Source organism: Amblyraja radiata, chromosome 5 (assembly GCF_010909765.2).
Source record: "Amblyraja radiata isolate CabotCenter1 chromosome 5, sAmbRad1.1.pri, whole genome shotgun sequence".
Lineage (NCBI taxonomy): Eukaryota > Metazoa > Chordata > Chondrichthyes > Rajiformes > Rajidae > Amblyraja > Amblyraja radiata.
The window spans coordinates 8,389,776-8,414,626 of NC_045960.1; the positions used below are offsets into that span (position 1 = coordinate 8,389,776).

A 24,851-nucleotide genomic window follows, 5' to 3' on the forward strand; every position below is an offset into this window, starting at 1 on the left:
CTTTCTCCCCTTCCCTCTCTCCTCTCTCACTCCCCTTCTCTCTCTCTCAGGGGAGGAAAGAAATGTACCAAGGCTAAGCTGGATAATGAAATCCTGCACAAAATTAAACATCCCATCCTCTGAATCCCAGAATCCGTCAAGGAGATTCCTATTCATCTTATGTCGCTTCCGTTAAACTGTTTAACGAGACGTTGTAAACGACATTTAAATAAAAAGAGGGATTCGGACTAATATTCACGAGAAGTCTAATGACCTTTGTGTTACCAACATGGGACTCGAATACCCTAAAGCGATTTGCTAATGTTCTGCGCTCCTGCATACATTTAAAAGCTAATAATGTTTAATATGAGATGCATAACAAAGGGTTTGAGGGAATAATCTCCATGTGGTATTAATTAAAGGTTGGATGATACGATATAAACTGCACATTCACCTATTAATTCCAAAATTCAAATCAACGCGTCTTGCCTAATGAAGAACGACCCTGCACTCTGTAACCTTGTGCTTCAATTATGCTGAGCTCGGCGCTAATATTTGGATAACTATAGCAAGTGGGTTTCAGATAGAATGCTGGTGCTAGGCCTCGACATGCAGCATTGTCATTGGCATGGTCGACAGTACAGGAGTGGAGCGGAGATCCTGAAGCTCCTCGAAGCTCAAGATAAATTTTGCTGCACTCTTCCCAGCTTGACAAGGGTGGTTGGGGCGATTTAGGACGGGGTGGTGAGAAACATAGAAACATAGAAACATAGAAAATAGGTGCAGGAGTAGGCCATTCGGCCCTTCGAGCCTGCACCGCCATTCAATATGATCATGGCTGATCATCCAACTCAGTGTCCTGTACCTGCCTTCTCTCCATACCCCCTGATCCCTTTAGCCACAAGGGCCACATCTAACTCCCTCTTAAATATAGCCAATGAACTGGCCTCAACTACCTTCTGTGGCAGAGAATTCCACAGATTCACCACTCTCTGTGTGAAAAATGATTTCCTCATTTCGGTCCTAAAAGACTTCCCCCTTATCCTTAAACTGTGATCCCTTGTTCTGGACTTTCCCAACATCAGGAACAATCTTCCTGCATCTAGCCTGTCCAACCCTTTAAGAATTTTGTAAGTTTCTATAAGATCCCCCCTCAATCTTCTAAATTCTAGCGAGTACAAGCCGAGTCTATCCAGTCTTTCTTCATAGGAAAGTCCTGCCATCCCAGGAATCAGTCTGGTGAACCTGCTGGTGAATCTGGTGAGGGGGTGAAGGGCCTGTGTTGAGGGAGAGGAGGGGTGGGGGTGGCGAGGGAAGGTGGAGGGAGAGGTGGGCTTGAGGTGGTGAGGGGCCAGAAGGGATGAGATGGGGTGAGGGGTGAGTGAGGTGGGAAGTGGGAGGCATTAGGGTGGTGTTGATGGCCATCTTTGTGTCCCGGGAGACGCCCCCTGCAGCCACCCGTTCCAAAACAGGAGATAGACCCAGAAAGCTGGAGTAACTCAGTGGGACAGGCGGCATCTCTGGAGAGAAACAATGGGTGACGTTTCTGCCTTGCCACCTGTCCTGCTGAGATACTCCAGCTTTTTTGTGTCCATTGAGTATAGAAGTTGCCAGGTCATGTTGCAGTTGTATAAGACAAATTAACCTAAAAACCCACACGTCTTTAGGATGTGGAAGGAGAGCCGAGCATCCAAAGGAAACTCACACAGTCACAGGGAGAACATGCAAACTCCACACAGACAGCACCCAAGGTCAGGATCGAACACAGATCTCTGGCGCTGTGAGGCAGCAGCTCTACCAGCTGCACCACTGTGCTGCCCCTAAATTGAACCAATACATGACTCAGTAAATGGACATTGAAGCCCTCACTCAGTGCACTCTGTACGCTTGCTACTGTCAGAGTTTGGTCTGAGGGTTGTTCAACACGGGGGGACCATTGACCATTGAGGGAGGATGGTAGGTGATAATCAGGAGCAGTTTTCCCTGCCCATGTGTGAGCTGACCATGATTTTGAGGTCAATGAAACAAACATTGGTATGAAGCTAGTATGGGAATGGGGCAGTTTAAGTCAGTTCATCAAGCAGGATGAGTAGCTGTTCTTGATACTAAAGGGCCTGGCTCACGGTGCGATCTGACCCACGAGGTACCCCGAGTGAAAGACTCGTGGTTGTGTACGAGATTCCAAGTGCATGATCAAGATTTTAACCGAGTTCCCACGTGTGTGTATAAGTTTGCCATTTACTTCTCATTTCCACGATGTGTCAAGTTCTACCCCCGAGTTACCAAGTTCCTCTCCCGAGTTACTCGTTTCAAATAAGTTCCCACTTCGGACCAAAACTCATTGTTTCATACGGCCTTCCTCCCGTATTAGTGGAATTGTAAAACAAGTATGATTAATTGTATTACGAAATAGGGCATATTTCAGTAGGGTCAGGCGGCGTATGGGGAACGAGGAACAGTCAGGGTTTCGGCTCTTCTGCCTCCTCGTCAAATTGGGAAACTACTGTTGGAAGGAACTACAGACTTGAGTCTGGCTTTTGCCACATTCTGCTTGGGTCAGCCGAGATTCCTGCTCTCTGCAGCCGAACCTGGGCTCCATGAAGCCGAGGAGTGAACCTCCCGCTTAGCTAAACTCTCCCGCGCCTGTGTCCGACGCTCCTTCTAACCACAAAATGTGTTATTCTTCTGTGCAACATTTAAAGAAAGAATAGTGAATTCTATATGTAATGGAGCACTAATTTAAAACACCCGTTGGACCGGCAATGCTAGTTGTTATAGAATGGCAAATCGTAAATTGTCGCGCTTCGAATTAAAGGAGCCTTACCTGTTCACACTTTCTTTCAGGCTGCTGTTTTACAATAAAACTCCTTTAATTCTCTACACTCGTAACACCTGGTACCGGACTAGCTATCGTGTGTAAACGTTACACGGTAGAATGATAATTATTACTATCAGCCCTAAGTTTCAAGAAAGCGCGGGGTGCTAGAGGGATTACCCGACCCTGATTCTCAAATACTAGAGGGCACAGGATTAAGATGCAAGACCCCGAGTGTTTTCCACACGTTGGAGTGGGCGTCTGGATTCTACTGCCAGGGAATGTGATGCAAGCAGACGCAATATCAACTTTTTTTTTTATTTTTTTATTTATTTATTAGAAGTAGACATATTATAAAATGTAGTTACATATTATAGTAAAAAAAACTTTTCATATACATCAGTCATACATTATTAAAATTTTCCATTATCAATTACTTCTGCTTCTAGTGTTTTTATTTTTTATAGAAAGAGGGAAAAAGAAAGGGTAGAAAGTTACAAATAAAAAAGCAAGCAAAAAAAAACACAATAGAAAAACAAGGGAGGTGGAATGGGTTACCTGTAATACATCAATGGAGAGCAATATCAACTTTTAAGAGGCATTTAGACCAACACATGGATGAGTGGGCAGGGAGTAGAGGCTCATGTGCAGGCAGGTAGGGTACATTTAGATTGGCATCATAATGGTACAGACATTATGGGCTGAAGGGCCTCTTTCTGTGCTGTACTGTTCTTTATAACAGTGCCCCGGTAAATGTAGAAAGAGTGCGGTTAATCCTCGCACCCAGATATTCTTCAAAAGACCCCGCTCTATGAACGCTAATGCTGCCTGCCCGCTGAGTTAAAGATTTCCCATGGTAGACTCACGAGACACTAAGGTAAACGCATGGGCCACTTCGTTCTTAAAACGAGTTTAAATGTTTCAATTTTTAACTTCAGCAGTACATTTTATTTGTGGAAAACTGTAAGCATGTTTGAATTTTTCCAAGAGTTTTCCAACAAGTTTCACGGGCACCTGCCGTTAGCGCCACGAGTCGCTAAGTTGCGTCCACGAGTTCCGACGTTCCCGCTACGTTAATTGTACGTAGTTACCACAAGTTAAATTTGTTTTAAGCTCGGGGTCACTCGTGGGTCAACTCGCACCGTGAGACAGGGGTTTAAGTCATTCAAGAGCATCTATAGGTATTGCCTTTAAATAACTTGATCAAGGCAGTAAATGCAAAAAGACAGAATAAAATAATTTAAGAAACAAGAATCAAACAAGGTGGCAATGCCAGAAACCACTGAACAAAGGGCAATGTTGATGGTGAAAAGTTCTGTTGATGGTAAAATCACCTTTTTAAATAACCCATCATTGTGATTTGAAGATTGGATTCTGCTGAATCAAGCCAGCACCATCCCTACTTGTTTATTTATATTGATCTCTCAGTAAGGAAGAGCTCAGCACAATCATCTACACCTGAAGCCAAACTCATTGATAGGTTCAATCAGGTTCAGGTTCAAGCCAATCAGAGACAAACTCACTTTGACTCACTAAGTATATAAGCAGCCTCTAACTCAAGCACCCATTGCACTGAATTAATCAACATGGCTCCAAAGAAAGCAACTGCAAGCAAAGCCAGTGGCTCCAAAACAACTGGTGTGAAGGTGGTCCCCACAGTGAACCAGCGACTCACCTTTACAGGTAGGGGCAGATTGGGTGGACCTGGTCCTTGGGCAGGAGGATTGGAGAAAACACTAGGCCCAAACATTTCCTTTTAATCCAGGCTCTTCTACAGATGGCCCTCACTATAACATATAACCTGGAGCAACCTAACAATGCAGGCTGATGTGTGGCCATGAGCCTTTTATGGTCACGTTTTAAGTGGTTTCTGGATTTGTTTCATCGATTATTTTTGTTTTAGAATTATTTTATTCTTTGAGTCTCTTTTTTTATTAACTGTCTTGATGCAATTATTTATAGATGGTGCATATGGATGTTGATGAATAACTAACTCCTTGGCATCAGGAATAGCAACTACTGCTTGAGGAACTGACTGTCTCTTTCAACCTGTTCATCCCTGTACAATTTTAATATCATCCAATCTGATGATGTGCTCCTTAACTACAACTTGGTGTTAATATCTGGTTACATGAACCCAGTTGGGTTTAAATATTGGAAAATAATGCAAGTTATCTCAATCTGCTTCAAAAAGTAACTTTTACAGTTGATGTACCTTTATTAAAAGTTGAATAAAACATGTTATGGTTGGCGAATGGCATGTTAGCATTCATAGCAAAAGGATTTGAGTATAGGAGCAGGGATGTTCTACTGCAGTTGTACAGGGTCTTGGTGAGACCACACCTGGAGTATTGCGTACAGTTTTGGTCTCCTAATCTGAGGAAAGACATTCTTGCCATAGAGGGAGTACAGAGAAGGTTCACCAGACTGATTCCTGGGATGTCAGGACTTTCATAGGAAGAAAGACTGGATAGACTCGGCTTGTACTCGCTAGAATTTAGAAGATTGAGGGGGGGATCTTATAGAAACTTACAAAATTCTTAAGGGGTTGGACAGGCTAGATGCAGGAAGATTGTTCCCGATGTTGGGGAAGTCCAGAACAAGGGGTCACAGTTTAAGGATAAGGTGGAAATCTTTTAGGACCGAGATGAGGAAAACATTTTTCACACAGAGTGGTGAATCTCTGGAATTCTCTGCCACAGAAGGTAGTTGAGGCCAGTTCATTGGCTATATTTAAGAGGGAGTTGGATGTGGCCCTTGTGGCTAAAGGGATCGGGGGTATGGAGAGAAGGCAGGTACAGGATACTGAGTTGGATGATCAGCCATGATCATATTGAATGGCGGTGCAGGCTCGAAGGGCCGAATGGCCTACTCCTGCACCTATTTTCTATGTTTCTTTGTTTCTATGTTTCCTTTGATAAACAATCTGATTCTGTTCAATTACTAGTTTTTTTTAAATCTGAGTCTAGAATTGGAAAGCAAAATCACTTGTAACAAAGTTGTCAACCCTCATTCTCCTCCCGTCCCCAACACGTGTTTGTCTTCCAGTATTGGGCCGGAGAAGCGGTTCTATGTTGGTCCAGCCACGGTACAAACGCCCTCCCATTTTACAAATGGTGATTAAAGCCTTGGAGAAAACCAATGATCGCAAAGGTACTTCAGTGCCAGCTATCAAGAACTACATCCTCTCGACTTACCCAATGGTGAGTCCCATCCTTCTCAAAGCCTCTCTGAAGAAAGCCTTGAGTGCTGGTCTTGAAAAGGGCATTCTCATCAGGCCTGCAGGCTCAAAAGCAACTGGAGCTAGAGGACGATTCAAAGTAAGCATGTTCTCTACAACTGGATGTTGTATTTTACAATAGTTCCTTTTAACTAATTGCACCCATTGTAAAGTTTCTATTCATCCAGCTGGACAATGTGACTGTACATGTGGTTAAAAACAAATATTTATTGTAATGGTGAAGGTTCTGTTTTACTGATTCATAACCCTAAATGGAATAGTTTAAAAATTGAAGTGATTTTGCATGATGTATCTGAAGTCTTTTGATACTATTTCCCAGCTTGCAGCTAAGACAGCAGTGAAGAAACCCAAAGAAAACAGTAATCCAAATGTTGCCTCTACAAAAACCGTGGTAAATGTCGAAGTCAAGACAACTGAAGCTGATAAAAGATCAGGTAATGATACTTGATTCCTTCTATTCATCCAAACTTGTTCTTACAACTGAGCCAACTATTCAATGTTGTCTTTGCCTGATCCCTTATCCATGCTTCTGGGATGAACAAGTTTTCAAATGCTCCTATGTTTGTCTATGGAATCCAATGGCTATATCTGTTCTCTTGCCCCCAAGAGTGGTGGGATGGGTGGATTTGTAACTCCAAAATCAAATGGAATTTGTATTGTAGGTCTCCTTTATTGCCATGTAAAAGGGCCAGACAAAAAGAGTGAAAGACAGGATGTTGGAGCATTGAACAGATCTAGATACAAATACTTAGTTCCTTAAGTGGCAAGATGGGCAGACTGGGTGGTGAAGGCAAGTAAGTCATAAACCTTCATCAATTGAGGCATTGTATACAAGTTGCAGCACACATAGAACATAGGTGCAGGAGGAGGCCAATCGTTGTGATCATGGCTGATCGGCTCCTATCAGTAACCCGTGCCTGCCTTCTCCCCATATCACATGACTCCACTAGCCCCTAGAACTCTATTAAACTCGCTCTTAAATCCATCCAGTGACTTGGCCTCCACTGCCCTCTGTGGCAGGGAATTCCACAAGTTCACAACTCTCTGGGCGAAAAAGTTTTTCCTCACCTCAGTCTTAAATGTCCTCCCCTTTATTCTAAGACTGTGGGCCCCTGGTTCTGGACTCGCCCAACATTGGGAACCTTTTTTCCTGCATCTAGCTTGTTCAGTCCTTTTATAATTTTATATGTTTCTATAAGATCCCCCCCTATCCTTCTAAACTCCAAGCCTAGTCTTTTCAATCTTTCTTCATTTGACAGTCCTGCCATCCCAGGGATCAATCTCGTGAACCTACACTGCATTGCCTCAATCACAAGGATGTCCTTCCTCAAATTAGGAGACCAAAACTGTACACAATACTCTAGATGTTGTCTCACCAGAGCCTTATACAACTGCAGAAGAAACTCTTTACTCCTATACTGAAATCCTCTTGTTATGAAAGCCAACATTCCATTAGCTTTCTTCACTGCATGGAACAAATATGATTAAGCTGCAGAGTGCAGGAAAGGTTCACAAGATATTGCCTGGTTTGGTGGTCTTGAGTTATAGGATGAGATGGGATAGTTCTACAGCATGGAAACAGATCCTTCAGCCCAATTTGCCCAACCGACTAATGTGCCCCATCTATACTGGGCACTTGCCTGTGTTTGGCTGCTATCCTTCTAAAGCTATCCATGTATCTGTCCAAACTTTAATAAGCATTGTCTCAATACCTGCCTCAACTACCTCTTTTGGCAGCTTATCCCATATACCTACCAATCTTTTGTGTATTAAAATAGTTACCCCTTGGGTTTCCATTAAATCTATTTATTCCTCCTTTCCCCACCCTTCACCTTAACCCCTATGTCCTCTGGTTCTTGATTCACCTACTCTGGGTAAATGCATAGTCTCTTCCCCTCATGATCATATACACCTCCCTAAGATCATCCCTCCCCCCCCCACACACATCCCACTGCTCTCCAAGGAATACAATCCCAACCTCTCCCTATAGCTTCGGCCCTCAAGTCCTGGCAACATACTTGTAAATCTTCTCTATATCTTTCCAGGTTAACGACTCATTTCTGTAACAGTGACCAAAACTCAACACTATACTCCAAATGTGACCTCGCCAATGTCTAGTACAACTGGTACATAACCTCCCAATTTCTATACTCAATACTCTGACTGATGGACGCCAATGTGTTGATAACCACCCTATCTGTGATGATGCTTTCAATGAGCTATGTACCTGCACTCCTATATCCCTCTGCTCTAGAACACACTCCATAGTCCCACCATTCAGTGTAGGTTGTGCCCTGGTTAGACTTTGTCAAATGCAACGCCTCACTTATTTGTATTAAACTGCATTAACCATTCCTCAGGCACTCCAATAGTTACAGGCCTTCAATCTGTAAAATAACCATCTACCATCGCTCTCTGATTCCAAATGCTAACGCTTCAATTTTCTATCCCATTTGCTAGTTTTCTTTGGATCGCATGCAATCTAACCCTCCTAAGCAGCCGACCACTCAGAACCTTGTTACATGCCTTGCTGAAATCCATATATTCAACAGCTCTGACCTCAACCTATTTGACATCTTTGGGAAAACTCAATCAGATTATTGAGACACCATCTCCCATGATCTTATAGAAACTTACAAAATTCTTAAGGGGTTGGACAGGCTAGATGCAGGAAGATTATTCCCGATGTTGGGGAAGTCCAGAACAAGAGGTCACAGTTTAAGGATAAGGGGGAAATATTTTAGGACCGAGATGAGAAAATAATTGTTTACACTGAGTGGTGAATCTGTGGAATTCTCTGCCACAGAAGGTAGTTGAGGCCAGTTCATTGGCTGTATTTAAGAGGGAGTTAGATGTGGCCCTTGTGGCTAAAGTGATCGGAGGGTATGGAGAGAAAGCAGGTATGGGATATTGATTTGGATGATCAGCCGTGATCATATTGAATGGCTGTGCAGGCTCAAAGGGCCAAATGGCCTACTCCTGCACCTATTTTCTATGTTTTATGTACAAAATGGTGTGGACTATCCCTAATCTGCCCATGTCTATCTAAATGCATGTCTTGTACCTCAGAATACTCCAACTTTCTGACCACAGATGGTTGACTCACGGCTTAGTTCCAAGCTTTTCCTTGCAGCCCTTTGAGGCACAGCATTTGCCACCCACCAATCTTATGGCACCTTGCCCATATTTAATGATGACTCAAATCTCAGTCAGAGCACCTGTAATTTCCCCTCTAGCTTCCCGCATTGTCCCTGGATATATTTACCCGATTGGACCTGGGAGATTTGTCCATCTTCATGTGTTGGGGCCTTCCGTTCCTCCTCGACCATAATGTGACTACCCTCGAGACATTTCCATTGATTGCCCCAAAATTCCCTGGCCCTCTTCCATAGTATAAATAGGTGAAATGCTCATTGAGGACCTTTTTCCATCTACTGAGGCTCCACACAAAGATGACTACTTTGATTCTTGATGGGTCCTTTTTTTATTTTTTTTTTTTTTTTATTTTTTTAAACCTTTATTTAACCAGGAGAAGTCTCATTGAGATTAAAAAATCTCTTTTACAAGAGAGTCCTGGCCAAGACAGGCAGCAGCACAGTTCCACAGTTACAGACAATAATTTAAAAAAAAACAACAGAGAACATATAAATAGAGTCACAGTCAGAACATCATCAAACAAAGCATGTACAGACAGAAGAGCCCGCTTCAACATCATTAAGAAGGGATTTAAATCTGTTTATAGAAACCAGCTCCTTAAGTTTCAGTTCATTCTGCAGCTGGTTCCATGCGAAGGGAGCAGCATAACTAAATGCCCTTTTCCCCAGTTCAGTACGGACTTTAGGTACAGTTAGTAAGAACAAGTCCTCAGAGCGGAGCTGATAAGTTCCTGTGCTTTTTCGAATTACATACTTCTGCAGGTATGAAGGAAGAACACCGAGGATAGTCTTATAAATAAGGATATGCCAATGATGGAGTCTGCGGGTGGACAGGGCAAACCATCCAACTTGAGCATACAAAGTGCAGTGGTGCGTGAGGGTTTTAAAATTAGTAACAAATCTCAGTGCTCCGTGGTAGACCGTGTCCAAAGACTGTAGGCATTTAGAAGATGCATTCATATATAAAACATCACCATAGTCCAACACAGACATAAACGTTGCAGCAACAAGTCTTTTTTTGGCTTCAAAAGAAAAACAAGATTTGTTTCTAAAGTAAAAACCTAATTTTATCTTTAGTTTTTTCACAAGTTGCTGGATATGAGGTTTAAAAGAGAGAATCGTCAATTATAATTCCCAGATATTTATATTGAGACACAGATTCAACCACAGAGCCCTGCAAAGTGGTGATAGGAGGGAGGTCCGAGGGCTTTGATTTAGCTTTAGTGAACAGCATGAGCTTTGTCTTGTCAGCATTTAAAACAAGTTTTAAATCACACAGGTTACGTTGCACAGTGTTAAAAGCAGTTTGGAGCTGACAGAGAGCCTGATTTGGGGTAGACGCAGAGCAATATATCACTGTGTCGTCAGCATAAAAGTGAAAATTTGCGTTCGGAGCTTTATGATCTAGACTATTAATATAAATAGTAAATAATAAAGGTCCTAGAACCGATCCCTGTGGCAAACCCTTGGATACATTAAGAGAGCTAGAAGTAATACCTTCTCTCAAATTACTTCTCTAGAAGTAATACCCACTCTCTCAAATTGCCCTTTGTCCTTAATGTACTTATAACATCACTTTTTATTATCCTTTATCTACCAGAGATATCTCCTGCCCCCTTTTTTGCCCTCCTGATTCCCTGGTTTAACATGCTCCTTTATTCTCAATTCCTACAGGATACACTATCCTAGCCACCTACACCTGCCCCATGCTGCCTTGTTCTTGTCCAGAGCCTCAATTGTCTTCATAGCTTCCCTGCCCTTCACTCTAACAGGAACATGCATGCCCTGAGTTCTTATCAGCACACCTATAAAAACATCCCATTTTCTGGACTTTCATTTTCCTGTTCCAATCAACTTGAGTGAGATTTTGTGTAATAATAACTTAAATTGACCTTGCCCCAATCTAGAATTTTAACTTGTGAATCTGCCCTGTGTTTATCCAGAACTATCTTGAAGCTAAGTCAATTTCCCTGGAGTGGAAGAGGCTGAGGGGTGACATAAGCATATACAATTAATTGGCATAGATGGTGTGGGTAGTCAGAGTCTGCTTCCAAGTCTTGGATTAAGATGATAATCATACATGGCACACCAAGGCTGTGCCAAGCATCATTCATCCCCTTCATTCCCTGTATTTCCATGTGCCATCCAACAGTCACTCAGATGCCATTTGTGTGAATCCACCAGAATTCCTGGCACTGGATTCCAGGCACACACCAGCCTCGTGTGGGTGGGGAGCAAATAGAAACATGGAAAATAGGTGCAGGAGTAGGCCATTCGACCCTTCAAGCCTGCACCGCCATTCAATATGATCATGGCTGATCATCCAACTCGGTATCCTGTACCTGCCTTCTCTCCATACCCCCTGATCCCTTTAGCCACAAGGGTCACATCTAACTCCCTCTTAAATATAGCCAATGAACTGGCCTCAACTACCTTCTGTGGCAGAGAAATCCACAGATTCACCACTCTCTGTGTGAAAAAGCTTTTCTCATCTTAGTCCTAAAGGATTTCCCCCTTATCCTTAAGCTGTGACCCCTTGTCCTGGACTTCCCCAACATCGGGAATAATCTTCCTGCATCTAGCCTGCAACCCCATAAGAATTTTGTAAGTGTCTATAAGATCCCCCCTAAATCTTCTAAATTCTAGCGAGTACAAGCTGAGTCTATCCAGTCTTTCTTCATATGAAAGTCCTGACATCCCAGGAATCAGTCTGGTGAATGTTCTCTGTACTCCCTCTATGGCAAGAATGTATTTCCTCAGATTAGGGGACTAAAACTGTACGCAATACTCCAGGTGTGGTCTCACCAAGACCCTGTACAACTGCAGTAGAACCTCCCTGCTCTTATACTCAAATCCTTTTGCTGGCACTGCATATTTCTGTTCATCGTAAAGCAGTGCCCTCTAGTACGTAATATTTATGTCCAAGAAAGGTTCTGACCGTCTACCCTGGCTATGTCTCTAAATGTTCTGTACTTCCATCAGGTTTCTCCTCAACCTTCAGCATTCATGAGAAAACAAAATGTCTAATCTCCTCTTGTGGCTAATGCCCCCCCTCCCTAATCCAGGCATCATTCTGGTAAACCTCCACTGCACCCTTTCCAAAATGTCCACACCCTTCCTGTATTGGGTGACCAGAGATATGACCGGTGGGCGGTGTGACTCACGTCGCAGCGGCCTCTGCAGTCCGTCTGTCTTTTTATTATTTTTTGTCTCGTTTGAATGTAGTTTTTATTTTATTTATTTTTGTGTATGTGTGCGGGGGGCAGGGGGTGGGGGAAACTTTAAAAATCTATCCCCTGCACGGAGAACCCAACCTTTTCTCTGTCGGGTCTCCGTTGTCGTTGGGGACCTAGCACCGTGGAGCGGCCTCCAGCAGGAACGACCTGGGGCTCCAGTCGCGGAGCCTGCGGACCTACTCACCATCACGGAGCTGGCCGAGTTCGGAGCGGGAGGAGCGGTGGTGGCGCGCTGCTGTGACCCGACCCCGGGGATTCGGAGGCTCCAACCGCAGGTCTGGCAGACAGGAACACCGGGAGCCCGCGGGTCCCTGCTGGGAGACTGCTTTTCGGGGCTTCCGCAACGGCGACTTCACCCGCCCGAGTTGCGGGGTTGAAGAGTACCTGGAGCGGGGCCTTACATCACCGCCCCGCGCGGCTTGGAATGGCTGCGGGACTTCGCTAGCGCCCGCCGGGGGCTCCAACAACAAGACCCGGAGCGTGGCCTTGCATCACCCGGCGCGGCGTTAATGGCCGCGGGACAATTACCATCGCACGCCGGGGGCTTTGACTTTGACTCTGACATCGGGAGGGGAATGGGAAGTGCAGGAGAGAGATAAGTCTTTGCCTTCCATCACAGCGAGGAGGAGATGCGCTGTGATGGATGTTAGTGTAAATTGTGTTGTGTCTTGGTTCTTTCTTGTGTGTTTGACTGCAGAAACAACATTTCGTTTGAAACTCAATGGGGTTCAAATGACAAATAGATTGTATTGTATTGTATTGTATTGTAGAGCTGTACGCAACAATCCAAATGTAGCCTAACCAAAGTCCTGTAAAGCTGCATCATAATTTTCTGACTATGTAGACCAATGAAGGTAAGCATACCACATTCATCCTTTACCACTCTATCTATTTTTGTTGCCACTTTCAGGAAGTAGTGGATTTGGATCCCAAGGTCTCTCTGTATATCCATGCTTTTAAGGGTCTTGCCATTAATAGTAAGATTAAACGAGAACTTACCAGTTTGAAGTTTGATCTGTATTTTATGAGGAGTTACGATGAGGGAATACGTGAAGAACCCCACCAGGACACATGCGTGTCATTCTTCAAAGCAGCGGTGTGAAATCACAGATAACTGTAATGACTAAACATAGTAAGATTAGAGAAGAGATACCAGTTAAGTATATGATCAGGGTGGGAGCGGAGGGCACGTAATCCCTCATCGTAACTCCTCATAAAATACAGATCAAACTGGTAAGTTCTCGTTTAATCTTACTATTTTATTTCGGAGTCACGTGAGTGACTACGTGAAGATTTTAAAGCTCTGTGATTTTATGCCGTGGAAACGAGTCCATGCATCACGTCTGCCTTGACTGTGGGAGGAATTGTGTTAACTTAATTTGGACACGAATTCGACATTGAAATCATAAAATTTGTTAACACAAATTTATAACCCCTTTTTATGGGTTTAAATTAATTTACAGAACTTAAAATTGTTTCTGCAAACGTTCCAGGTTTCATTACTGGTTTATTATAAAATAATTGGAATGTTTTCCCCTCCAGACCATCCTGCTGCCTTGAGGATTTGGTCCATTGGTACATCCAACTGTATTGCTGCCGATGTAGCTGCAGCCCTGGTGGAAAGAGATTTTAAAATATTAGTATCCACCCCAGCCTGTGTTAGCACCTGTTTCAGCCATCTTGAGATGGTCTGGACCATCACTCTTGGTGTGGTTGCTAGTGGCTGACCAAAAATGTGCCTTTCATTGCCTCTTAGGATATTTGTTTTCTCCATGTATAACGACAGATGTCTTACTATACACAGACGGTCATCTGTTGGGTATGACCTAATTGTATATTGAGGCCTGCTGATCCCTTTCTGTTCTGCTTACTAACTCATAAATAAGAAACGTAATATTTTCTGTTGAGGAAGTCATGTTGTCCAGTCTAGTTTTTGCAGTGACTGTATCCTCTGTGCCGTGACCAATACCATTAGCATGACTGTTTTAATGTCAGTCTGTGTAGGGACAGAACTGTTGCTGGAGACCAATTCCTGAGCATCTTCAGGATTATTCTTACATCCCATATTTGGGAGTATCTGGTTCTTGGGGATAGTATTAAAAATTCCCCTCATAAGTTTTGTACCAGTGGGCTGAGTCCCAACTGTGTAATGCTCTGTCCCCTGCCATAGGTAAGTCGATAGGGCACATGTGGCGCAGTTGATGGCACTGTAACTGGGCCCCTCATCATAGTGGAGGCCTGCCAGATATTCCAGAACAGACTGGGATGTTCATGTCTCTGACACCATGTTTGATACCACTGGGAACCATGGTTGTGTAGGCCAATCGGGTACTACCAATACCAGATGCAGAGTCTTGTTGTATTTCCTTAATACCCGACTGATGAGGCAGGAAAAGGAGGGAATGCGTAAATAAACAACCCCCCCCCCCCTATTACTATTTTACTCAACATCCATTTGGTGTTTTCATTAAATTTGCCTGACCTGTTGTCTGCCACTGAATTTAGTCTTCCTGGTAGGTAAGTGGCTGATATCCAAATGTCTCTCTGGATACACCTTTGCCAAATTGTATAGCCAGATTGTCACATGATGTTGATTTGTTTCCAGCCTGTGGTCAATGTATGCTACCACGGTGGTATTGGTATTGGTGGCTCCCCACCCAAGTGCACTGGCATCAGTTTGTAGTACCATGGAAGGGTTACTGACAATGATTGGATTGGAACAAAGCCAGATGTTATCTATCCACCATTCTAGTTCCATTTTAGCTTGATTGGTAGTTTCACAGATCGGTCAAAGTGACCTGCATAATTTAGAGTGCTTGTATTTTGCTCTCTAAGTTTTGGTAATATAGAGGTCCAAATTGTGTGGCTGGAAAGGCAGCCATCATTATGCCAATTACTTTTGCTACCAATCTGATGGATGGTTTGCTGATGTCAGTGAGGTTATTGAAAGCCTCTATTAAATCTCTAGCCTTTCCCTTAGGCAGAGTCACCGACATGTGAACTGAGTCAATGGTGAAACCCCAGATAGTCCATAGTAGTGGAAGGCGTTAGTTTAGATTTAACTGGATGAAAAATGAATCCCAGTTTTCCAAATAACTTTTTTGTGGCTGTTACAGTTTGTTTGGCCAATTCCAAAGTTTTGCCCACAATGAGTATGTCATCTAAATATGCCATGACCATGTGTGTACGTTTCCGTAGAAACGCTAGTGCTAGTTTCAAAATTTTTGTGAAACAGCCTGGGGCTGATGATAACCCATTTGGCAATACTTTATACTGTCAGAGTTGTCCCATCCAGTTGAATTTTAAGTAACATCTGTGGTCACCTCGTATAGGCACTGAATAGTAAGCATCTTTTAAATCGATGCTGGCCATTGAAGTAACCTGTGGAAATTAATTGTTAAGCAGTAACAAAGGTATCCATTTTGTCAGATCTATGATGATGCGATAACCATCATCTTTTTTGTTTTTGATAAATATATTGGACACAAATTCTAATGGTTCGTGTTGAGTTTTCTCAATTACACCTTTTATGTAAAGCCGCTTCAGTTCAGCTTGCGCTTTTGATTTTCCTTTATCAGAAGGCACGAACATTCGGTTCAGTATATGTTGAACTGGAGGGCTGTACTTGTGTATAAACTCTATTGTATATCCCTGGATACTGCTTAAGATGTAAGTATCGGTTGTTATCAAGCTCCATGCATTCAGAAAAGAGTAATCTCCACCCAATGTCCGTGCTCCCTGTATATTGTAGGGAACCAGACCCACCTACCTCCATAGTTACCAGTGGCAGGTTTACTTTTTGTAGGTTCTTCGCTGCTGTTGTCGCGCTGGGTCTGGATTTTCGGTTTGGTTGGCGTTGGAGGTCCCTGCATCTTCCAAGGCCGGCCTGTGCCATGGCCTAAAAAGACTCCTGTTTTGGGTACCGGACCTTCGAACTTTCACCAGTTCTGCTGGTGGGTGCGTGGGGGTGCTGTCTTTGGCCGTAGTGGGTCCCAGCAGGTTCTCTTGTTCCTGCACCCCCTGCACACTTGTCTTTCCTTCTGCGGACCCCTCTTCCAGGTCAGCCCAGAACTGACCCGCAGTGCTCCCACCTGATGAGGTAGAAGCACTGTGCAGCCCTTCAAGAGGTACTGCTGTGGGTTTATCATAGGGCCCACAGTGACCCGACTCCATCTCCCCGAGTCTGTGACATTGGAGCAAAGCTCCATACACCGCTCCATCCCGCTCCTGCGCTCTCGGGCGCTGGCCGCCCGCGGTTGTTCAAAGTCGGACTCCTCTGAGTCCACGACCTTGTTTGTTTTGGGTCTAGCCTTTCCGCCCGGCCGCATGGATCTGGCCGGTGCGGAGGCGACATCAGGCACAGCTGATCCCACTATCGGTGATCCGAGTGCCGCTGGCTGTTGCTGGCTGCCCGCTGCTCCGCTGTCCTCCTTCTCCAGCTTTGTCCTTACTGCCCTTCCGTGGAGTGGATATGGCCGGTGTGGAGGCGACATCGGGCACAGCTGATCCCATCTAGCCCACCAGCTTTGTCGCAGCCCGTTGGTTTCTCCACCTGCAATCAGCATGGTAAAAACACAAAAAGACCGCAGCTCTTACCTGCAGGTCCAGGTTAAAATTGTCGCTACGGGTGAACGTCGTACCACCCCGTCTGCTGCCGTTATTGACTTCCTGCCGTCAATACCTTGAGCACGTTTTGGATTTTGAGATCAGTATTGCGGATACCTGTCCCCATATGTCTCCAGATACACTGGTTAACACTAGGCACTTGCAATGCCTTGCAGTTACCTGGGGGTAAATGCCGTGCAATGGCGTCAGACATAGCCTGTGTCTGTAGTTTGTTACTAGACAAATAGTCCACACTGGCTGCAATTTTGGGCTCCAGGTCTTCCCCGGTTAGGTCTGGCTGGAAGAATTGGTTCACCATATCCAGCATGACTTATTTCACCCCAGGGCTACTGGGGGGATGTGGTTCTGTGAGCCGTTCAGAGTCTACCCAGAACAGATCCTCCGTGTTCTCCTCTGACGAGGAGGAGACACTATGCAGCCCCGCAAGGGGTGCCGCTGTGGGGCTTATTGGGTGCCCACTGTGGCTAGCCTCCCTCTCCCAGAGTCTGCCACTTTGGAGGATCTCCTGGAGCAACCGCTCTAACCGGCCCCCGTGCTCACGGGCACTGGCCGCTCGTGGCTGCTCCTCGTCATCATGGAGACATGGCTCCAGGGTGACCAAGGCTGGGAGCTGAACATCCAGGGATATTCAATATTCAGGAGGGATAGAGAGAAAGGAAAAGGAGGTGGGGTAGCGTTGCTGATTAGAGAGGAGATTAACGCAATGGAAAGGAAGGACATTAGTTTGGAGGATGTGGAATCGGTATGGGTAGAGCTGCAAAACACTAAGGGGCAGAAAACGCTGGTGGGTGTTGTGTACAGGCCACCTAACAGTAGTAGTGAAGTTGGAGATGGTATCAAACAGGAAATTAGAAATGCGTGCGACAAAGGCAAAACCGTTATAATGGGTGACTTCAATCTACATATAGATTGGGTGAATCAAATTGGCTGGGGTGCTGAGGAAGAGGATTTCTTGGAATGTATGCGGGATAGTTATCTAAATCAACATGTAGAGGAACCAACGAGAGAGCAGGCTATTTTAGACTGGGTATTGAGTAATGAGGAAGGGTTAGTTAGCAGTCTTGTTGTACGTGCCCCCTTGGGCAAGAGTGACCATAATATGGTTGAGTTCTTCATTAGGATGGAGAGTGACATTGTTAATTCAGAAACAAGGGTTCTGAACTTAAAGAAAGGTAACTTTGAGGGTATGAGACGTGAATTGGCCAAGATTGACTGGCAATTAATTCTAAAAGGGATATGCAATGGAAGACATTTAAAGACTGCATGGATGAACTACAAAAATTGTTCATCCCAGTTTGGCAAAAGAATAAATCAGGGAAGGTAGTGCATCCGTGGATAACAAGGGAAATCAGGGATAGTATCAAAGCGAAGGATGATGCGTACAAATTAGCCAGAAAAAGCAGCATACCGGAGGACTGGGAGAAATTCAGAGACCAGCAGAGGAGGACAAAGGGCTTAATTAGGAAAGGAAAAATAGATTATGAAAGAAAACTGGCAGGGAACATAAAAACTGACTGCAAAAGTTTTTATAGATATGTGAACAGAAAGAGATTAGTTAAAACAAATGTAGGTCCCTTGCAGTCAGAAACAGGTGAGTTGATCATGGGGAACAAGGATATGGCGGACCAATTGAATAACTACTTTGGTTCCGTCTTCACTAAGGAAGACATAAATAATCTGCCGGAAATAGCAGGGGACCGCGGGTCAAAGGAGTTGGAGGAATTGAGTGAAATCCAGGTTAGCCGGGAAGTGGTGTTGGGTAAATTGAATGGATTAAAGGCCGATAAATCCCCAGGGCCAGATAGGCTGCATCCCAGAGTACTTAAGGAAGTAGCTCCAGAAATAGTGGATGCATTAGTAATAATCTTTCAAAACTCTTTAGATTCTGGAGTAGTTCCTGAGGATTGGCGGGTAGCAAACGTAACCCCACTTTTTAAGAAGGGAGGGAGAGAGAAAACGGGGAATTACAGACCAGTTAGTCTAACATCGGTAGTGGGGAAACTGCTAGAGTCAGTTATTAAAGATGGGATAGCAGCACATTTGGAAAGTGGTGAAATCATTGGACAAAGTCAGCATGGATTTACAAAAGGTAAATCATGTCTGACGAATCTTATAGAATTTTTCGAGGATGTAACTAGTAGCGTGGATAGGGGAGAACCAGTGGATGTGGTGTATCTGGACTTCCAGAAGGCTTTCGACAAGGTCCCACATAAGAGATTAGTATACAAACTTAAAGCACACGGCATTGGGGGTTCAGTATTGATGTGGATAGAGAACTGGCTGGCAAACAGGAAGCAAAGAGTAGGAGTAAACGGGTCCTTTTCACAATGGCAGGCAGTGACTAGTGGGGTACCGCAAGGCTCAGTGCTGGGACCCCAGCTATTTACAATATATATTAATGATCTGGATGAGGGAATTGAAGGCAATATCTCCAAGTTTGCGGATGACACTAAGCTGGGGGGCAGTGTTAGCTGTGAGGAGGATGCTAGGAGACTGCAAGGTGACTTGGATAGGCTGGGTGAGTGGGCAAATGTTTGGCAGATGCAGTATAATGTGGATAAATGTGAGGTTATCCATTTTGGTGGCAAAAACAGGAAAGCAGACTATTATCTAAATGGTGGCCGACTAGGAAAAGGGGAGATGCAGCGAGACCTGGGTGTCATGGTACACCAGTCATTGAAAGTAGGCATGCAGGTGCAGCAGGCAGTGAAGAAAGCGAATGGTATGTTAGCTTTCATAGCAAAAGGATTTGAGTATAGGAGCAGGGAGGTTCTACTGCAGTTGTACAGGGTCTTGGTGAGACCACACCTGGAGTATTGCGTACAGTTTTGGTCTCCAAATCTGAGGAAGGACATTATTGCCATAGAGGGAGTGCAGAGAAGGTTCACCAGACTGATTCCTGGGATGTCAGGACTGTCTTATGAAGAAAGACTGGATAGACTTGGTTTATACTCTCTAGAATTTAGGAGATTGAGAGGGGATCTTATAGAAACTTACAAAATTCTTAAGGGGATGGACAGGCTAGATGCAGGAAGATTGCTCCCGATGTTGGGGAAGTCCAGGACAAGGGGTCACAGCTTAAGGATAAGGGGGAAATCCTTTAAAACCGAGATGAGAAGAACTTTTTTCACACAGAGTGGTGAATCTCTGGAACTCTCTGCCACAGAGGGTAGTCGAGGCCAGTTCATTGGCTATATTTAAGAGGGAGTTAGATGTGGCCCTTGTGGCTAAGGGGATCAGGGGGTATGGAGAGAAGGCAGGTACGGGATACTGAGTTGGATGATCAGCCATGATCATATTGAATGGCGGTGCAGGCTCGAAGGGCCGAATGGCCTACTCCTGCACCTAATTTCTATGTTTCTATGTCATGCAGCCGGTCAATCCGGCTCCAGTGCTCTCGGGCACTAGCCGCTCCCGGCTGCTCGTACTGCCCCGTCCGCTCGAACCGGCCCCAGTGCTCACGGGCACTGGCCGCTCGCGGCTCCTCAAAGTCCGACTCTTCTGAGTCCGGCATTCGTGGGGTCTTTCTCTTCGCTTTCCCGCCCGGCCGAAAAATGGATTTCGCCGTAGCGGGAGCGAAGTCGGGCACAGCTGACTCCAATTCAGAAGATTCCCGTGCCGTCGGCTGCTGCTGTTTCTGCTGGCTGTCCGCAACTCCGCGGTTCTCCCCCTCCAGCTTCTTCGCAGCCTTCATGGATCCGGTCCATGTCTCCACCTAAAAAGTAAGTGGAAGGAACGCAGAGTCTTCTTACCTGCTGTTCCCGACTTTCAAATGCTGGAACGCAGAGTCTCCTTACCTGCTGTTCCTGGGTTTCAGATTTTGCCGCTAGGGGAACGTTGTTCCCCCTTGCTGTGATTTGTTGCAATGCGTGTAGCGATATGACACGCATGCGTCCTGGCGGGGTTCTTCACGTAGTCACTCACGTGACTCTGAAATAAAATTGTATATTTTTCCCTTGCATTCAACCATCGGAAGACCAACAGTTTTGCATTTGCTAGATTAAACTCCATCTTCCCCTTCACCATCCATTTCTGTACCTGATCTATATCCTCCTGTATATTTTAACAGCCTTCCCCAGCAATCTAGGTGTCATCTGCAAGCTAACTAGCCAACCCATCTACATTTCTATTGTCATTTGTATGTATATATCATAAACAAGATCCCTACAGAACTCCATTGGTCACAAGCCTCCAGCTTAAATTGTCCTTTCTCCACAGCCCTGTCTTCTATCAGTAAACTAGTTCTGAATCCAAACACTCACATTGCTATAAATCTGGTGCATCTTCATCTTCTGCATCAGCATTGCATGGGGGATTTATGGAGGAAGTCCCCTGGTTGAGACTTAAGCCATTAAATGTGTGAGGTACTGGAAGACTGGCAAATGCTGTCCCTTTATTTACAGGTTGTGAGGAAAAGCCTGGGAACTGTAGGCTGTGAATCCATCTATGCTCAGAGTATTCTGAGAGTTAAGATATCCATGCATCTAGCTAGGGATAGTCGGCTTTGTTTTCTACATGGGAGATCGTGTCTTGTGAATCTGAGCTTTTTGAACATGTAACAAAATGCTGAGGGCAGCTGTAAATGTAAGCGTGTACATATAAGAATCTCAGCAAGGCATTTGACAATAGTTATCACATTTATTTATATAGCACATTTAAAAAACAACTCTCGTTGGCCAAAGTGCTTTACATTTGTTATAAAAATAGTATAAACAAACAGACTACATACTGTACATATATACATGTAGCCCTCGCTCAGTGGACGTCAGGAAAGGCTTGGGAGTATAGATAAGTCTTTAGTCTTGACTTAAAGGAGTCGATGGAGGGGGCAGTTCTGATGGGAAGGGGGATGCTGTTCCACAGTCTAGGAGCTGCAACCGCAAAGGCACGGTCGCCCCTGAGCTTATGCCTAGACCGTGGGATATTCAGCAGCCCCAAGTCGGCCGATCTGAGGGGCCTGGAGGTGGAGTGGTGGGTGAGAAGACTTTTTATGTAGGTGGGGGCAAGCCCATTGAGGGCTTTGTAGACATAGGAGGAGGATCTTGAAAGTGTATACGGAACCGCACAGGGAGCCAGTGGAGAGAGGCCAGGATCGGGGTGATGTGGTCCCTTTATCGGGTGCCCGTCAGGAGTACTCGCTGCGGCGTTTTGGACCAGTTGCAGGCGGGACAGGGAAGATTGGCTGATGCCAGTGTAAAGAGAGTTGCAGTAATCTAGGCGGGAGGAGATGAATGTGTGGATGATCTTTTCGAGGTCATCAAAGTGGAGAAATTGTTTTATTTTAGCTATCGTCCGAAGCTAGCTTTTACCACGGCATTGACTTGTTTGTCAAATTTCAGTGCTGAGTCAAATATCACACCAAGGTTTTTGACGTGAGGTTTGAGTAGTGAGGTAAGGCTTCCAAGGCTGCCTGCTATCATTTTGATTGAGTCCGAGGGGCTGAGAAGGATGACCTCTGACTTACTCTCGTTTAGTTGGAGGAAGTTCTGGGCCATCCAACACTTTATATCCTCGAGGCAGTGGGTAAGGTTAAGCAGATTTGATTGGTAATTGATTGACAATAGACCAATTCCTGGTGGTGGAGTAGTGTTGTGGGGTTAAATGTCAGAATCATATATTAGATGCAGAAGTAAGAGGAGTGAGAAGCAAGAAGTCTACACTTGTTCCATCTGGGGATAGGACGAGTGAGAGCAGATCTACAGAACACAAGAGGCATGGGTGAAGGATCCATCGATGACTGCTGGGGGAAAACCAATGTCACTAAACAGGAGTGGATAATCTTCACTTAGGGAAATGGATAAATCTGGAGTAGGGGATACAAGTAGCAGGGTGGGAAGATTAGTCCAGCCAATGGAGTCAGTGGGTCTATAATAAATGTCTGTCTGTAGTCTGTCCCCTGTGATGAAGCAGAGGTGTCAGATAGTCTAGATAGTAAGTACATTTGAGGGTGGGGTGGAAGTTGGTGATAAAGCTGTTTGAAATCAGTTTGTGCAAGAGGCACTCCAACAATGCAATCAGGTTTAGCGGGGAGAGGTGGAATGGGTGGCAGTGTACATTTGTAACACGGACTGTTCAACATAACCGACACAAGGCTGCGAGTGCCCATGGCTACATCTTTCACTTGAAGAACGAGAGGAGTCGAGAAGTTGTTGAGGGCAATGAAATGATCTGCCAAGCAGAGTAATATTAGTGGGACTGATTGGGTCTCTATAAAGACAAGGGGGGAGGGGGTGGGAATTGAGAGTTATTGAAGTGAGGTATCCTGGATGTAGGTCAGAAGGGACTGGACAAGGTGGTGAGATAGAATTGAGATGTTTGGAAATCTGTTCTGTGTGACCGGATCAGGCAGAAACAATGGGTCTGCCAGGGCAGTCCTGTTAACACTTGTCTGTCATATTGTACTCTAACTCACAAATATGACTTCATAAAGAGAACACCCAACCGGCTTAATGTCTTTGCAGATTCAAAAAAGCCCAAGAAGTCGGCAGAACCTTCAAATAAAAAAGGAGCAGAATCTGGGAAAGTAAGTGATTTTATTTCATTCTTCATTTGGCATCGAAACTCAAATGTTGTTCAAGGTGAGCTTGGGCCTTGCCTCCAGGCTCTGCTACTTGCTGATCTTGTTTCCACATTTAGAGTATTGTGAGGTTTGGTGCTCTAGAGATGCCATCGCCCTCCTCCATTGCACAAAGATACCACTAATCTTGTGCCCTTCCAGACTGCATGTGTTTCAGTGTAGAAATCAAATGGTGTCAATGTAAAAATTACAGTGTCTTCCACATCAAGAATTTATCCACTTGAATCCCATTAATATCTACCTGGCAGGGAAAAATGGGATGGCTCATGATGGGATGGATGTCAACATTTCCATTGAATGGTGGGCCAGTTTTGTGTGGCTGAACACCTACTCATTTTGTGTTCATTGTTGCTTGTACATTTGTGGCTTGTTTTTGAAGTGTCAGATTAGTTTAAAATCTCATTGCTTGGAAGGCTTTGCTAAAGTAAATAGTTCTCCTGATTGTAGGCATTGGGGAAAGGCGAGTCAGCAGGTGCCAAGGAATTGTCCAAGAAGTCACCTGATAAACTGGCAAAAACTGAAGGAAAGAAAGAAGTGAATAAAAAACTTGGACGGCCTTTGGGAACTGGGAAAACAGGCAAAGCTGTGAAAAAGAGGGATGGACCTCCAGAAACATTGCCAAATGAGGCTTTGGAAGGGCCATCTGCTGACACTGTGAAGAAAGGCCCAAAGAGCCATGGACGAAAGGGAGAATCGAGCAAGGCACAGAGACCAGATCCAGAAGAGCTTGAACCAACCGGCAGTACCTCCAAGGCTGGGTCAGGGAAAGGCTGCTGATGGACAAAATCACCAGAGGGTGCACTCTGTCTGCTGGGCAGGGAGCAATACCCCAAACAAATCAATACTTGAATACTTGAAATTTTATGTATTTTGTACATTCCTTCAATAAAGGTCTAACCAGATGTCTTCTGAATCCTCTTTTTTCCGTGCTGGATCTCCAAAACTAAAAATCTCTAAACACATAGCCGGTGTTCATAAACATTTAATTAAAACAAAGGGCAGGCAGGGCCGGCCTTAGGCCGATTGGACCAATTGTTCCAAATTGGGCCCCGCACCCAAGGGGGACCCCGCGTTAATTTTCCGTATTTCATATGGAAATATAAATTCGCTTTGTTAAATAAAGATTAAAAAAAAACATTTGCCATACGGATTTTCTTACAAAACGAACATGGATAATAACCGCTGTGGATAACAAACGATGTGTTAACTGCTACTGTAGCAC

General features: G+C 44.7%; 1 protein-coding gene across 1 annotated transcript; it reads left to right on the plus strand.

Moving 5' to 3' along the window:
* Window positions 1-4,380: 4,380 nt before the first annotated feature.
* LOC116972895 (protein B4-like) lies at window positions 4,381-24,406 on the plus strand. Its single transcript, XM_033020482.1, has 5 exons — window positions 4,381-4,477; window positions 5,843-5,997; window positions 6,355-6,469; window positions 23,514-23,575; window positions 24,077-24,406. Exons 1-5 carry the CDS (start codon window positions 4,381-4,383, stop codon window positions 24,404-24,406), a joined length of 759 nt encoding a protein of 252 aa, XP_032876373.1.
* Window positions 24,407-24,851: the final 445 nt, after the last annotated feature.